Genomic DNA, 15,027 nt, shown 5'->3' with positions numbered 1-15,027 from the left:
GTTTGAAGTTATATCTAGAAGTTTTCCTTAACGTTTGCTAGTTGAAGGAATTTGTTTTGCAATCCGCTATAATACATTTTGCATCCGAGTTTTGGGATTTGGGTAAACAGGCCTTGGTCCAGCGGAACCTAAAGCGCAGAGGATTCAATCCTATCACGTTGGCCAAAATCAGTTAGATACCCAACATCGAGCAGGCAAGGCTCGTAGGTTTCTAACCATCGATTTTGATAACCAACACAATCTACATTTATTTGCATGAAAAATTAGTATAGCACTTCTTTGTTTCCCTAACATATAGTAAATGAATGAGTAAGAATAGTATTGGTTCTGCCAGCTAGCTACAAGTCATCTCCTCACCACGATGAAAATCTCATGCTTATAATTAGAGTGAATATTTGTACATTATCAGCAATATGTTCATCTTTCTTTTCCTTTATTCCTATGTTATTGGGCCCTTTTAAAATTATTCGTGTCACCATGCTGAATGGGAGAGAGGGGGAGTGGGAGTGGGACTGAGATCATTAGCTGTGATGAGGTGTCTAGGGTTAAGCTTTGTTGCTCAATGTACCCTATCTGGGATGGTAGGGCTGGATTGTAGCTGATCTCAGGGCATGCTTGACTGTCTCTAGAAGCACTGTTACAGAAAATGAAATAAAGAAAGGAGAACTCTAAAAATATTTAAAAAGGAAACTAAACTGATCGGTCTAATCTGGTTCCCACTTCTTTCATAGATTTTGTGATCAATTTTTATTAAAATCCCCATTTTTAAAACTTGACTTTCTATGTTTTCTTTATATTCTATCCAATGCCTTCAAAAGCTGTGGATCTTCCATGGTCATCTTATTTTTCCTTTGGTCACACAAAAATGTACACCAAAACATAGATCAATTCTTTGGAAAACAAAGAGTAATGTTAATGGTGATCTCTGCATATTTTGAGGGCAGTAAAAAAATTTAATATGTTTAATCACTAGTAAGCTGGTTTCCTTGCTGATTACGGGAGCGGCTGCAATATTTTACTATAAAACAGTATTAATATAAACAACAGGTCATAAATCGGTAGTACAACATTTTCAGCAACAGGTGACAGTTTCTTATTCAGTAGAAGAAATAAGTAGGGTTTTTAGAATTCCCAACAGAGGGCAAGAAGTGGAAAAAGCCTTCTATGACAGTAGAAGATAAGAAGAAATGGTTGAAATTAATGTGCTAGAATAATCTTACAAGTTTGGAATGGGAAGGAATCTTGAAGAATAGTAGGGGTCTGAAGAAAATTCTTTCTGATAGACTTCGAGAATTTATGGAGTTGAAACACAAAGCCTTTTACATGCCTCATCATACGGTGGCCTTGTTCTTAGAAGCAGTACGCACTCAGGTGAGCAGTGAGCACTGGGGGACATTGGTACCGGCTAGTAGAGTAGAACCTTACAAACCGGCTATGACATTTTGGTTCCATTTGGATACCATGGATGTAAAATCTCACAATGGAGGTGGACCCAAGAAAAAGAAACCGAAACAAACAGTAGTGATCAAAGAAGCAGAAGAGGAAGAAGATGACGAAAGCTTAGAAGAAAAAGGCAGCGATATGGTTTCATCCTCCTCCGACTCACAGGAGGTAGAGATTTGCTTGAGTCATCTCCAGGGGACTCCACTTGCAGTTACGTTTTTACCACCTACAGAGGGGCCACTTCCAACAAGAGTATCAGAACCTCTTGAGCTTTACCAAAACCTGCCTAGTGATTCAGATAGAATTGAGGCAACAGATAATTCCAATCCAAATCAAGCAGGAATCAAGGAAGGAACAGGTGGCAGACAACAAATTTCGACATGGGGGGCTTCCAGAATATCAGTTCCAAAGGTGGCGCCACTTATCTTTCCGAAACAACACTCTCATACTAAAGTCATAGATTGAGGTGCCAAACAAAGTGTGCCCATAAAGTAAGGTTATAGACACCTCTTGGCCTAGGAAAAGTCCATCTGATTGCTCTTGTGGTACAACCAGTAGGAGAGGAGAAAATCGGGAAAATTCACACTCAGGGAAGCATGGTTGGTACGGATGTGGCGAAGGAAAATACCGTCCTGGAGGAGGCAGATAGGTTGCTCGAGGAAGAAGGCATGGTGTCTTCACCCTTAGAGATAGTTTTGAGGATTCGGTAGAGATACAAAGCGAGCATGAGGAACCACCAGACACAGCCTCTTTTGCAGCTAAAGCTGAACTGTTCCTCATTGAGCTTCATGCCATGGAGCATTCTACTAGGAAGATCGTGCACCAGGGCTTAGAATTTAGAAATTGTCATCACGGCAGCGGAGGCGTTGGCCGCCTTTATGCAGACTGACTGTCACACAGATTGGGGACTAGTAGAACAGGGTGGATATTCAGAGGAGGACATGGCTACTACATGGACGGGCAACTCTATCATTTCCATGGGACAGGAATAGTCGCTTCTCATAGAGGTGCCAACAACTATGGAGGTTTCCTTTTGAGGAACCTTTTTGCAACTTCGAAAGGAAAAAATCCTAGCTAAAGCTTGGGACTCAGAAAGGAAGAGTCTTCAACATCAGTGGCGAATCGCTGTGTTAAGCCTTTAAATATTTAGAAGCAAAATATGAAGTACCCAAGTTGTGTATGAATTTTTTTGATGAAGCAAATATGAATATTAAATGTCAATTGTAATTTGTACATTCATTGTGTAATTACAGTTTGACACTTGATTTTTCTCATTTTTTGAAAATTATAAATATGATATATGAGGTATTTTATTTATAATTTCTTTGGAAATTATGGATTTATGAATATCACTCTTTGTTTTATATATAATAACTTTGATGTTTGAACATGCACACGCACACGCACATGCACGCGCGTGCACACACACACACACACACTGACCGATGAACCTTAAACTGCACCGAAGATTTTTCTTGCTGTACCTGCATACCAGAACGCTGTACTTGTATCTTAACCTGAATCTGAATCAGCAACTTAAGCTCTCTTTTATTTTTTCATTCCAGCCATTTCTTATGTTGGATTCTGGTCTGTATCTTCGAACAGAGATTCTGTTTGTTTCTAAAACATTTGTAGTAATGCACACAAAAATAGTTTGGTGTTTATTTCCTTTCCTCTTTTAGTACCTGCCGTGCCTCATTGCATTTACTTTTGACTGCTAATTCAACTTTTTTTATGGTAAAGATATCAATAGCATGTAGTACCTGGGAGCTTATGGAGCTGTCTGCTTGTAGTTTGTTTTTAAGAACTGGTGATGGCTTTATCACATGTATGTAAAATATTTTATAGTGTTATATCAATTCAGCAAGCTGATGTTATATGCCAAAAACTAATTTTAATAGCTTATGGTAAATTATTTAGCAGTCAAAAGTTATTGGTTTACTTTAATGAACTTTTTCTTGACATGCCTGTAGAGCCCATAGATTGTGAAGTAATTATATGCTGACTGTCACCTATTGTCATAATGTTTTTTAACAGACTTGATTTCAAGTTCAAGACAGATACGAACCTCTATGATTTGGCAAAAGCTAAGACAGCTGTATCTGCACTGGAGGTTTGTTCAATGTCGGCAGTGCTTAATTCTTCCTATCACGCTTTTTCAGATTTCTTGTTTGAATATTACCTTCTATTTACTTCTGGCTTTTTGTTATGATATTAATACATTTATCTTACGACTTCAAAACCTTGTCCTATAAGCCATGCCTGTAAAGAATGAAATTAGAACAGAATCAAATATCTGAAATACATTACATTCAAGATTATCTTGCTTCTATGTAAATGGTCTGGGTAAAACCGTTTTGTAGAGATTTTAAAAAGTACTTTACATTTGGGGAGGAGATGTTCTTGTTGGCCAACCAGGTTAGTCATTGATGTCAAAACAACATATGAAGGTATCAAAAATGTCATATCACAAATCAAACAGACTCAGAGGTCAAACAGAAGAAGACTATCAAACTTGCATTATATCAATTGATAAAATAAAGTGGAGGATTATTGGGATCTTTTGAGAAAACACAGATATTTGTTGAGTCTTGTTTGGACACAGCTCATGTATGGCCAGGAAACCATTTTATGATTATTCTTCATGGAGATAACACGCGGGCAAATGAAATGGCAGAGCTATGTAATAATGAATAATGCCCGAGTTCAGAGGATCGATCGGACTCCTATTACTTTGAAATCATATTGAAGTAGAACATTGTTTAATGCCCGTGGATTCTTCTTATTGGGTTTCCTTGCAGTCTCATTTTTCAAGGAGCACTTCAATTCTATTCAAAATGATCTTGGTATATGTTGTGATTCTCAGTTTTGCAATTGTATAAGTCTTTTGGCTCTGATATTGTCAATATAGGTTTTTTGAAGATCTCCTTCAGATTGATCTGCTTAGTATCAGATTTTTCAAACATTGAAATATCTGCACACATTGGTATTTATCAGGTTTCAAAGACAGCTTGGAGTTCTCTGTAAATTTTGAAGATGATATCCTCGGTGTTCACTGTTATCTTCTATAATATATCATACAGAGATATTTATTTGTCTTTCTGTTTTTATGGTATCACTAACTGTCATCTGAAATCATATTTTTTCAGTTTCATTTTTGTTTGTGTAACATGAACAGTGATTTAGAAGAGATGATGTTCTCTCTGTGGAGGTTGAGATTTGAAGTATAAATGTCTTGTTGTTTCTTTTTAGTTATAACTGTTAAAAGAGTTATAAACAATTATTTTTCTTTAGTGCTCACCTGATAGGAGATAGTACTTAAGAAGTGTGAAAATTTGATGAAGGGTGTGGGTGTAAGTGGATTTTACAATGCAAAGGCTGAGTAATGGAATAGCAATGATACATATTGTTAAGGTGAGATTGTGTGAATATAATGTGTGAAGGAAGTGGTGTTGGCAAGAGGACCAATATAACAGTAATATATCATTTGTTGAGAAATATTGGAGTATCAAACAGAAAGAAGACAAATCATACAGTGTTGGATATTTTGGGCAAGACTATTTAATATATATTTGAAAAGAAAAAATCTAACAGCTGTCTATATTCAGTTTGTAGAAGTTTATTTGCAATGTTATGACAGCTAACAGTGTTCAGGCTCTACGAGTTTATTTGCAGATCTGAAATGTTAAGAACTGTAATACTGAACATATCTGAAGGTTCCCTGTTTCTACAAGTATTTTACAGATGGCTATTGTTGTAAAGTGTAATATTTCTGATTTGAAATCAGTAGCAGATTGTTTTATTTGTAATCTTTTTAAGTTTGGTTCCTCAAGGATGAGTGCTTGCTATGTTCAGAAAGAGTTGGTTCTCTTAAAATATTGGGTTGGTGACTCCTTAGGGTTGGTGCCCTTAAACATTGCAACTGAATTGCTCATGAGATAGTAGACCCTAGCAGTATTTCTCAATGTGGTGTTGGATGCCTAACTTGAATGGATTAATCATTCAAAGTAGAGCATAGATGTAAATTATATATGCCACAACATGAATAACCAGAAATAGCTTCAATCACATAATGCAAATGACAGAGAGATATATCTTTCATAGCATTATAATCTCCAACATTAACCACCCCATTAATTGTCCCTACCTTCATACAAATAGTGCTTCGGTAATTGGTTAAGATTGCCAACTGTCGACAAGTGACGTTGTTTCGAGACAAATATTTTATTACATTTCCCTTAACTAACAAAAGTATTATTGATGGCATAGTTATTGCCTACATCATCGCCCCCCACAAAACTTGTCATCTTCCAGACAATAGAAAACAAAATGGTAAAACCATCAGCAAGTCTATTGGGATGGGTGAGAGGACGTCCCTGGAGTAGCAGAGGTGGTCCCACGTGGGAGTTGTTGACAGAGTATCCTCATGTCTCTGTCTGCAATTACTTGTTTCTCATGTACCACCTTTAGCAATCTCAAGGCAATCATGAAATTCTTCTAGGCAGTTGCCAACTTCTGCTCTTTTCCCACCTGTATTAACTTCTCTTGTTGGAGCTCATTTTTTAGATCCTGCACATTTGCCTACAGGGAAGCTCCTCCCCTCCTTTCTCTCTCTCCAGAGTAAGAGTACGCTCCTTCTATGCCTTGCAAGTCCTCCATGTAACATGCTGCAATTGTAAGAATGTGACACTAATAGTCTCCTCCATCCTGGCAACAATACTCATCATCCTTGTGTGCCCTCTGTGTGAGGGATGTGGTAATCTTGTACCTCATCAACATGTGTGAGTGATGTGGTATATCTTGGTGTCCATGATCAATATGTGTGAGGGATTTGGTATATCCTGTACCTCCATTTGAAATTTTTCCATGAGGCTGTCAACCTTGGCATCCATATCTTCTCCCACTTGATTAATTTTTGTCAACATAGGGGTTGGCATCGTTGTTGTTGGTGACTATGGTGGCTACATTAACTAGTCCAATTAGAGGTGTTGGAGTGATTACGAGTGCAATGGGTTTGGCTCTCTCAGTTTCCTGTAAAGTGGGGATACAAATAGTATGGGCCCTTCCCTTGTGTATTTTGAGATTTACCAATTTGGTCTATGGTAATTCCAGTGGCGGTACCAAGTGTGCCATGGATGACATGTGAGATGGGGTAAACATTATCTTTTGGACCCTCTTTGCACCCCAATCTAGAAGCATTGTGTTGGGTGGATATTTTGCAATCGACAGTTTTGGATAAAAATCTAGTCACAAAATAGGATGACCAGCCACAGTGTGTGAGACAGAGTCTCTCCTACCTTAAAGGGAAGGCTCCCCCTTCTCACCGTTCCTTGAATCAACTCAAGGTAAGAAAGAAGTCGAGAGATTTTATAAAATAGGTGTTACCAATATCCTTTCTTCTTATCTTTCAAGAAAGAATCCACTTACTCGTGGAGCGAGTAATGGGCAGGGTGAATCTCTAACTACACTTCTATCAAGAGCTGGGAATAGTGATACCGATAAACCTTCACTAACTCAAAGGCTAGCTGAACATGTAGCGGTTTGGCTCTAAGTCCGGTCATACTTCTATATGAAAAAGCTTTACAATTAAGGCACAAAGACTCCTAAAAGTAAGAATAACTTAACTATTTTGCAAATTAAGAAGGAAGTATAAGCTACAGATAAAGCTTCTAGCTATATATTTCCACAACCGCTCCCAGTCAAAGTGTCGGCTCTGATTGCTTATTAAATCACTATGCTCTTTTATTTAATACACAATAATAACATGAATCAAGACAATAGGCACAAATTACAGTCAAAGCTTCTAATTTGCTCTATCACAATTGCTTCCAGTCAAAGCTTCGAATCCAATTGCTTCTTTTATTCACTTTTCTCCCAACTTTGTACTACACAATCAAAGTTATGCTTGTACAAATTTGGCAGAGCTTTCTTGCATGCAACAAAAGATGATTTTTACAATGAGGGGACACTCCTTTATATAGGCACAAGAGTTGAGAAAAGGGTGGTGGAAAAAGTGGGAGCAACTCAACCAACTTTGACCTAGTCTAACTAAAAGAGAAAATATAGTGTTACATGTAACTGCACGTGCAACTCGCATGACATCTTTTCATGTACATGCAACTTGCATTACATGTAATTACATTTTATTATGCAATGCGAAGAAAGACAGAAGAGAATTAAAACAATCCTAGGGGTTGTCCTGGAAAGGCCTTATACTTGACGATGCTATCCTAGATGATCACAGGATTAGGAGTTCTTGTATATTGTACTGCTACATTCACCTTGATAACCATGGTGTTGCGTCTTTTGATAGCTTGACCCTCTTTGCTGAATTGTTGGTTGTTATTTGAAAATAGGATGTGATCAAGCTTTTTTCACTCAAGTTGTGAATTCTCCTTTGTAGATTGACACATTTTGAATTCTCTGACACTTTGAAAACCTTCTCAATGCTATCCAGATGTAAATTCCGAACAACTTTCCATCAACATTTTTAACTCTTTTTTTTAAAAAGTAAAGTGCTTGGCACATGGGAATGCATGCAAATGGAGATTGCTGATTTTCAAAGGTGACTTGGGCTTTCAAGATGTCATTGCATGGAAAATGGATTACATGTAAATGCAACAGGTAATGAGAAATGAAAAGTGAGATGACATGTGAATGTGGATGGAGGATGAGCTTATATGCAAGTACAGATGACAAATGAGATGAAATGCGTAATGGCAGGGGAAGTGGAATAACATGTATTTGATTATAGAGGTGTAAGTGCATATGGAAAGATGGAAATGGAAAATTAAGAGGGAGAATGAGCTTTATAGTCATCTTTGATGAAAAGGGGAAGTCAAAGTACATGGAAGATGAAAATGACATCTTTTTGACTTTTCAAAAAGTGACTTTTAGTCAAAATTGGACCTTTGAGATGCAATTACATGTAAGGCTTTGTGTGTAATCGTGCCATGCAAGTGGATGTGAAAAGTGAGATGAGTGAAAATGAAAGCGAAAAATGGGATTACATGCATTTGCGGATGATGAATGAGATGAAAAACATGTAATCGCATTTGTCGGATGAGATGCGAAGTGTTGTGACATGGAGGATGGCAATGGAACGTGATGATTCTTTCGCATGAAGTGAAGCAACAACAAGTTCTTGGGAAAGAACTTGCAATTTCTTCCAAAATGGAGGAAAAACCGAAATGCAAACAGGAAAAACACAAAAACAAGCACAAAACAAACACAAAACAAACACATGCCTTTGGCAAAAGACTCAAACATGTCAAGATGCAAAGCACTTCAACACACATTCAAATTTGAAAATTGGGAAAATTTCAAAAGTGTGAAAATGAGAGTTTTCATCATTATTAAAGGAAAAATGCACTTTTCATGGCATTGATTTCAACAAGTGGCAATCATCAAGCAATAATGTGCATGGAAATAGCAAGATAAGCATGAATTGATGAGCAAGTTTGAAAATGTCCACTTGCTTGGAGTTTAAAGAGCCAAAATATCAGGTTTTATAGACTTGAAGACTAATTCTCCTTCAAATCCGGATTTGCATACAACTTTTTGACTTTTTCCGTACTTGCATGTAATGGACTTTCAGTGGTTGAATTTGACATGAGAAGGCCAAAAACATGGTCTCCAAAGACAAGAGCACGCATTAGAACTCAAAAACAACCCCTCTTGATCCAAATGTATGGGCTGAAATGCCATTTTTTGAGTTAACATGACTTTTTAATGCAAAAATCTGGGCCGTTTTAGCCAAAAAAGTGACCAAAAAATGCATTTTTTCAGTCATTTTTGATTTGTGAATGCAAAAACGACCTTCCCAAATGGATATACATGGATCAAAATGCAAAAAAGTGGCTTCAAAGCGCATATAAGTGGATTAAAACCCCAAATTTCCGGGCATTTTAAGCAAAAGAGTGATTCATAAAAGGCATGAAACAAAAACGTTTTGGCTTTTAAACACCAAAACATGAGTCACAATGTAATGTAAAACACTTGAAAGCCAAATTGATTCCTTGTTGGGCCAAAACTTGAGCCAAAAATGATATTTTTTGAATTTTTTTCAAAAATGTGCCCTTGGATAGAGCTTAGAAAATGTCTTTTAGCAAGATGAATCCATTTTTGATGTTGGAAAATCCATTGCTAAGAAAAAATGACCCTATTGGAGAAAATCTCATGCAAAACCATCAAGTAAATCTCTATTTATGATCAAAATCGGGATCTTGGAGGGCAAAGACATGTATTTCTTCAAAATCGGACTTTTTGGAGGTCAATACACATTTTAAAACATGCTTTTAGTTAAAATAAGACCTTTTTGGGTCAATAGCATATTTTAAAATGTGCAAGCAATCAAAATTGGACCTTTAGATGCAATTGCACATTTTAAGTTACATCTCACATTTTAGATGCAAAGACATAAAAACTTAACTTTTGATGTAGTGACATAAAAAAGGTCCACTTTTGATAACCTTTTGATGTAATGACATCAAAAAGGTCCACCAAGTTGAACTTTATATGCAATGACATGTAAAATGTCCACTTTTGATAACTTAAAGTCATTTAATTCACTTAAATTTATAAAAATGTTACTAAATGGGTCATAACCAATATTTATATATCATATTAAAAAATATAACATATAAACATCATTTAAAAAGTAACATTTAAATAAGCATTTGATTTAAAAATAAAAAATTAAACTGGAACTATATAGTTATATATTTACTTTAAGTGAAAAATTAAAAAGTAACTCAACTTAAAATTATAACAAAAAATATAGTCACTTTAAGTAAAAAAAATTGAAGTAAAAGTAACTTAAAAACATAACAAAAACTGAATTTAAGTTATATTTATCAAAAAGTGAAAGTCAAATTAAAAATATAACATCAAATTTTTAATTCGTGTTGTTGCACCAAAAAAGTTCACTTTTGAAGCACTAAAATAGGCATATCTCTTGACTGACAACTTCGATTGAGCTCTAGGTTAGACCGAATCGAAGGGAAAAACGAAAGGCATGACATGAGCAAAACCAAAGGACTAAAAACCAACAAATGCAAACTCAAAAACAAAGAACGGAGGATGAAGGCTTCAAAAATCAAGCAAAGGCTCGATAGAAAGCAAAACGAAAAAGACTTGATGAAGGCCTTTAGTAAAAATATTTGATATACGAATTGAAATGGATCAATTGATCAACATTAAACAATTGAATATCAAATTCAAGCTTTAGAGAAATGCAAAACTAGCTTGAAAGAGTTTCGTGCTATTACTAACATTTTGTGGTGACAAAATGCAAGACAACACATTAAAGATCTTCTTGGTGCATTTTCCTGAGATCCATCCCTGCCTTTGACAGTATTGCTTACCTTTGTGCATCATCTCTTTGTATTGCCCCCTCGTTAGCCTGGACTGCGATCTCCCCTTTGTGGGCCCGAGGACGACTATCTCCCCTTCATGGGCTAACACTCCTGCGTGGACTACCATCTCTTCCCGATCTAGCCTTCCTGTATATAGGGCTTCCATCTTTAATACTTTCATGCGAACTTCATCTGTACAACCAACTCCTTTCATATGACCCCCTTCACTTGTGTAGCACTCTCATGTACGGTCTCATATAGTACTTTGAGGATGACTCATCTGGCACTACGTTGTAGGGGTTTGTCCTATAGAGATACAAACTTGACATCCTCAAATGTCTCTCGTACTTCCTTTCCTTGTGTTGCCCCTTACGCCTTCTACATCTCCGTCTTGTGGGCCCGAGGGCGACAAGGTATCATGCAGATCCTCTTGTCCTCAAAACTATCACTTTGGAAGAGGAAAGTGTTTGTTTTGCTGTTTCCACCTCCTCCAAATTCATATCGTCTTCTTCTCCATCCTTGGTGCTTGCGGTGACACCTGTTTAACCCTCTTCGATAATTGTTCAAAGTTATGTAATGTGAAGGTATCCAGATGAAGCCAGTAACTCATGGTAATTTTATATGGTTCCACCTAACTAGTTGGAACAAAAGTATGCTAGTGCTCTGGTGTTACCTACATGCGTGGTGTCTCGAGGAATAGGGAAATTGTATGGTGTGGCATCTAAAATGTCTCGTTCTTCAGCTGTAGGAAATCCTTAATATGGATAGACAATAATTGTCCCTAATTGTAAACTCTCCCATATGGCGATATCAGATGCCTTGCTCCCTCTCGTGAGCTTTCTTTTCAACAAGTATAGTATGCACTGCCATTCCATAAACTGTCTCACTGTTTCTTTGTGAGGTCTTGCCTACACATACATTTCAACAACTTTTGGACCTCTAAGTCTATCTTGGAATATGGTTTGGTTGTCGAAGGTCCTTTGTTAAGCATGCCAAATACCTTGTTAAACTCCTTGGATGAGTATGACACCATCATTGTTTGGTCAAAGTATCTTATTGTAGACTTGTCTGTACTTCTGTCATAACCATGAACCATGGTGCATAATACCAGATCAAAATATCTAAGGATCAAGATGGGCATAAGAACAATTTAATCTACCTCACCTTTTCTCAACGAATCCTTCAAGGGGTGAATTTCTTGAGTGCTCTCCTACTAGGCTCTACACTCGTTTCCTATAACACTCTTGAACATGAGATTCTCTACTTTAATCTACTCATCTTTACCTTTCTATGCCTTTCCCTTCTTGCTTGAAGTTCCCATCTGTGATGCCATTTGTGATTATAACATTTTTTTAGTTATGTTTGTAGCTTTATAGCTAATGTCGTAACTACCCTTTTTTAGGGTTTTTGCATTAGCCCTTTAGCATCTTGCCTTATTGGTCAGAATGCCTTTCTAGATCTGTGCAACATATTTTCTTCTTGTCCTCCCTAATGCCAATGGTGGCTTTATGAATCGTACAACTCTTCGTAAAGTGGGCCGTACGACTATCACTTCCTCTACTCCTTTGGTATGATGTAGGATTGATGTTTGTATGACTTTGTGTTGTTTGCTCCACCATTGCCTGTATGGTTTGTATACGTGCCACCTCCCTTGCCATTGTATACAATCAAACTGCTGCTTATACAACTTGTAAGAATGTCACTTTCCTTATTGTGTGTGCTCTTTACTGTTTGTACGACTCATTCGACTGTCATCTTCATCACTACCAATTGTATAGATCAAATTTGTTGAACACTGCAACTCCTTGTTTGTACACTGTACGACTTCCTTCCAACTCTGTACTTTCAACCTTCTTCGCCTTGCATAAAATTCCTTTTACTCAAACGAGTGATCTTTTACTGATTCTCTTTTGGTTTAGGGTTTTATCATAACATATAATTACTAGTATAGATTCATGTTTCTAGCATTACTCGTTTACTTATTACTTTTTATTTTTTATTTTTCCAGCCCCCTTTCTTTTTATGCCAACCTTTCTAACTTTTATCCTTTTGATTTTGCTCAATTGTAAAAATGACATACCTTATCTCTATCGTTGCGGTCGTCCACCTCTTTTTACTTACTTTGTTGTGTTTTCCTTTAAATTTCTCGAAGTATTTTTTTCTATATTTTTATTATCTTTCTTCTTTCCTCTTCTTTTATTTGAGCTCTTGTCTTCTTTTGAAGTTGGTTGTTGTCCTCATTCTCTTCGCCTTGTCCTCTCTTTATGCTTTTTTCTTTATTATACCAAACCTTGGCCTTAGAGGCATATTGACACATGCAAGTTGAAGAAGGCATTTCATGGCTTTCATTCCCACAACACATCCCACAACATATCCCAAGGTACAGTCATATTTTGTCCACTAAAGGTGTGCATCCACACCATTATAGCTATCATCCACTACCATACTACTTCTCTATTCGGTGTCGGGGCTTCCACTAGATTTGATATTAGTTGACACAATGCATCTGGCTTGGGTCGGTATGGCGCTTCCTTCCCTTCTTCAGTGCACTTCTTAACCAAAGATCTATATACACATTTCCTTCTGAAATAAAGAAGTCACCCGTTTTTACCACCATTTTTATGCATGCTCCCAGAGTGGCACCATGCTCTTCTAGATTAATTTCATCCTTCAAGTCTTCTTCCATGATCCCACCCTTGGATGCTTGCTCCTTTTCTGTTGCTCTTCGGATTCCTCATCAATGTCGTAATATCATATTCTTCAAAATATTCAAAGTTATTTTAACAAGCTTTTAATTATAAATCATATCGGCTAGCTACCATTCCATTTTTTATGAAAGGATAACCAACTTCTCAACATTTCGAAATAGAAATATAACAATATCTTAATTCTTAACTGATAACTAACATGTCATCTTCACATGAAATCCTAACGGTTAACCATCTTACTCTTTCACATGATTCATAACCAATTTAACTGTCAATTGACTTTACATGAAATGCACAAACAACTATAGCAGTAGTTAAAAAATTTAGCAAAAATTGGGATGTAATAGTTGATATCTGTAATTGGTTTAATTTTTCTCTTTGGGGAGGTGTTCTTTCCTCTTGAGGGAGTTTTCAAAATCAACACTAATGATTCATGTCAAGAGAATCTTGGTCATGTTGGTATTGGTGGACTTGGTTGTGATAGCTCTGGATGCATTTAGTTCATTTTCTCAATTTTTAAAGGTTTTAATACTAATAAAGGCTCTTCTGATTTTGTATGTGATGGAGCATAGTTGTGCTCTTGGATGGACGATGATTATTTGTGTTAGATTATAAGATGGCGGTGACTTTTTGAACGAACAACAACTAAATGATGTTAATGGCATTTAGCTATGGTGATTAGACAAATTCTTTGCTTGTGCTGCTCCTTGGAAACCATTTCTTTTAGTCACAGTTCAAGAGAGGAATGAAATTGCAAATTGGTTGGCCAAATGGGCTTCTTATCATGTGCAGGGTTGGAATATAGTGGATATGGGGCATTGAGCTCTAGAGATTTCCCATTTGTTAGATCACTTGGTGGAAATTGATAGGGCTGTAATGTCCTTTTCTTTGTTAGGTGTGTGGCCCTGGTTGCTTTGTATTGCTTTCTAAATTTTTAACTCTTTTGTAGTTTAATTTTGGTTTTCCAATTATGTCATGTCCTTGCAAAAACAAAGTAATGCCCTTTTCTCTATTAGGTGTGTGGCCTTTCTTGCTTTGTAATGCTTTCTAAATTTTTAACCCTCTTGTAGTTTAATTTTGGTTTTCCAACTATGTCATGTCCTTGCAAAAGCAACTCACAAAATTGTGCCTTTTGATAATAAACCCTAGGCGACTAGATGGTTCTAGTCGACTAGGGGTAAATACATAAGGAAAAAATAAATAATAATATTTAATTAATAGAGGGCCAACCATATGTACTTCAAGCCACTCATCTTATTGCTCTTTGGAGAAATTAATATAAAAAGGTAAAATAAATTATAATGGGGCCAACCAACAACCTCTTTCTGTAAAGTCACCCCTCTTTTTTGAGATACATCTCTTGGGCATTTGATAGGAAATAGAAACAAATAGAAGAGGAGGATAGGAGTATGCATATCGAGATTAAGAGAAGATCGACACAGATAAACAAAAATCAGAAAACAAAGATAAAGGCATAAGCAGCAACGAAAATAGCAATCAAAATATGATAAAGTTGTCCA

General features: G+C 36.6%; 1 protein-coding gene across 1 annotated transcript in view; it reads left to right on the top strand.

Annotated features, from left to right (window-relative positions):
- The window catches only part of CYP71 (cyclophilin71), a 234,559-nt gene that overhangs the window by 123,174 nt on the left and 96,358 nt on the right, over positions 1-15,027 (top strand). The window contains exon 6 of the mRNA XM_089799754.1: positions 3,481-3,556. Coding sequence (XP_089655880.1) covers positions 3,481-3,556 — 76 coding nt within the window. The remainder of the gene's footprint in view (positions 1-3,480; positions 3,557-15,027) is intronic.

This window comes from Cupressus sempervirens, chromosome 9 (assembly GCF_028749045.1).
Source record: "Cupressus sempervirens isolate cs-2001-9-10 chromosome 9, ASM2874904v1, whole genome shotgun sequence".
Lineage (NCBI taxonomy): Eukaryota > Viridiplantae > Streptophyta > Pinopsida > Cupressales > Cupressaceae > Cupressus > Cupressus sempervirens.
Note: the sequence above shows the minus strand (reverse complement) of the source record. Positions and strands in the feature narration are given on the sequence as shown.